The 1,108-nt window shown below is 41.0% G+C and overlaps 1 protein-coding gene across 1 annotated transcript; it reads left to right on the forward strand.

Annotated features, from left to right (window-relative positions):
* Position 1: 1 nt before the first annotated feature.
* On the forward strand, positions 2-568 carry LOC101981753 (putative protein FAM10A4; the record flags this gene model as incomplete). Its single annotated transcript, XM_013351975.1, is given in 1 exon segment — positions 2-568. A coding segment is annotated over 1 exon segment (567 nt), but the record flags the coding sequence as incomplete, so codon positions are not given.
* Between the last annotated feature and the right edge of the window lie 540 nt (positions 569-1,108).

A 1,108-nucleotide genomic window follows, 5' to 3' on the forward strand; every position in this document is an offset into this window, starting at 1 on the left:
GGATGAACCATCAAGTGAGGAGAGTGATCTAGAAATTGACAATGAAGGTGTAATTGAGCCAGACACTGATAACCCTCAAGAGATGGGAGATGAAAATGCAGAGGTAACTGAGGAGATGATGGATCAAGCAAATGAAAAGAAGGGGGCTGCCATTGAAGCCCTAAATGATGGTGAGCTGCAGAAAGCAATTGACTTGTTCACTGATGCCATCAAGCTAAATCCTCGCTTGGCTATTCTGTATGCCAAGAGAGCCAGTGTGTTCGTCAAATTACAGAAGCCAAATGCTGCTATCCGAGACTGTGACAGAGTCATTGAAATTAACCCTGATTCAGCTCAGCCATACAAGTGAAGAGGGAAAGCACACAGACTCTTGGGTCACCGGGAAGAAGCAGCTCATGATCTAGCTCTTGCCTGTAAACTGGATTATGAGGAGGATGCCAGTGCAATGCTGAAAGAGGTTCAACCTCGGGCTGAAAAAATTGCTGAGCATCGGAGAAAATATGAGCGAAAACGTGAAGAGCGAGAGACAAGTGGGCCATATTTTGTAAGCCTAAAAGTTTTTGGCTAAAACATTCCCGGGCAGTCCATATATGATGGTTCTGTTGATCTTGTCAATATTGGGTTTCATGGTCTAAGTTAATGAGGATGACTGACCAAGTCTCTTCCTCAAGAGGGCACCAGATCTCATTATAGATGGTTGTGAGTCACCATGTGGTTGCTGGAAAATTGAACTCAGTACCTTTGGATGAGCAGTCAGTGCCCTTAACCACTGAGCAATCTCTCCACTGCCCCCCAAAGTTTATGAATAGACTATAATTTAGGTGAAATAAGTGCCACTGTATACTCACCACAAAATACCAGTGAAAAAGAAAAGATCTATACTTTGATCTTTAAAAAACTTTGTAACTTCTGACATTTTCATATCCTAGCTCCTATAGGTGTAGCATGGGAGAGGATGATGTTTCATTGTTACAGTGGGGGAAAAAACTAATTTCCTTCTTATATAATCTCAATAAAACTTTAACACCAGTTTTGAGTTGAAAAAAGAGACTTGAAAGTTATTATGGAGCTAAAATTTGGTATGACACTCTTAGGAAGAATTTTTTTT

Source organism: Microtus ochrogaster, linkage group LG7_11 (genome assembly GCF_000317375.1).
Source record: "Microtus ochrogaster isolate Prairie Vole_2 linkage group LG7_11, MicOch1.0, whole genome shotgun sequence".
NCBI classification, from domain to species: domain Eukaryota; kingdom Metazoa; phylum Chordata; class Mammalia; order Rodentia; family Cricetidae; genus Microtus; species Microtus ochrogaster.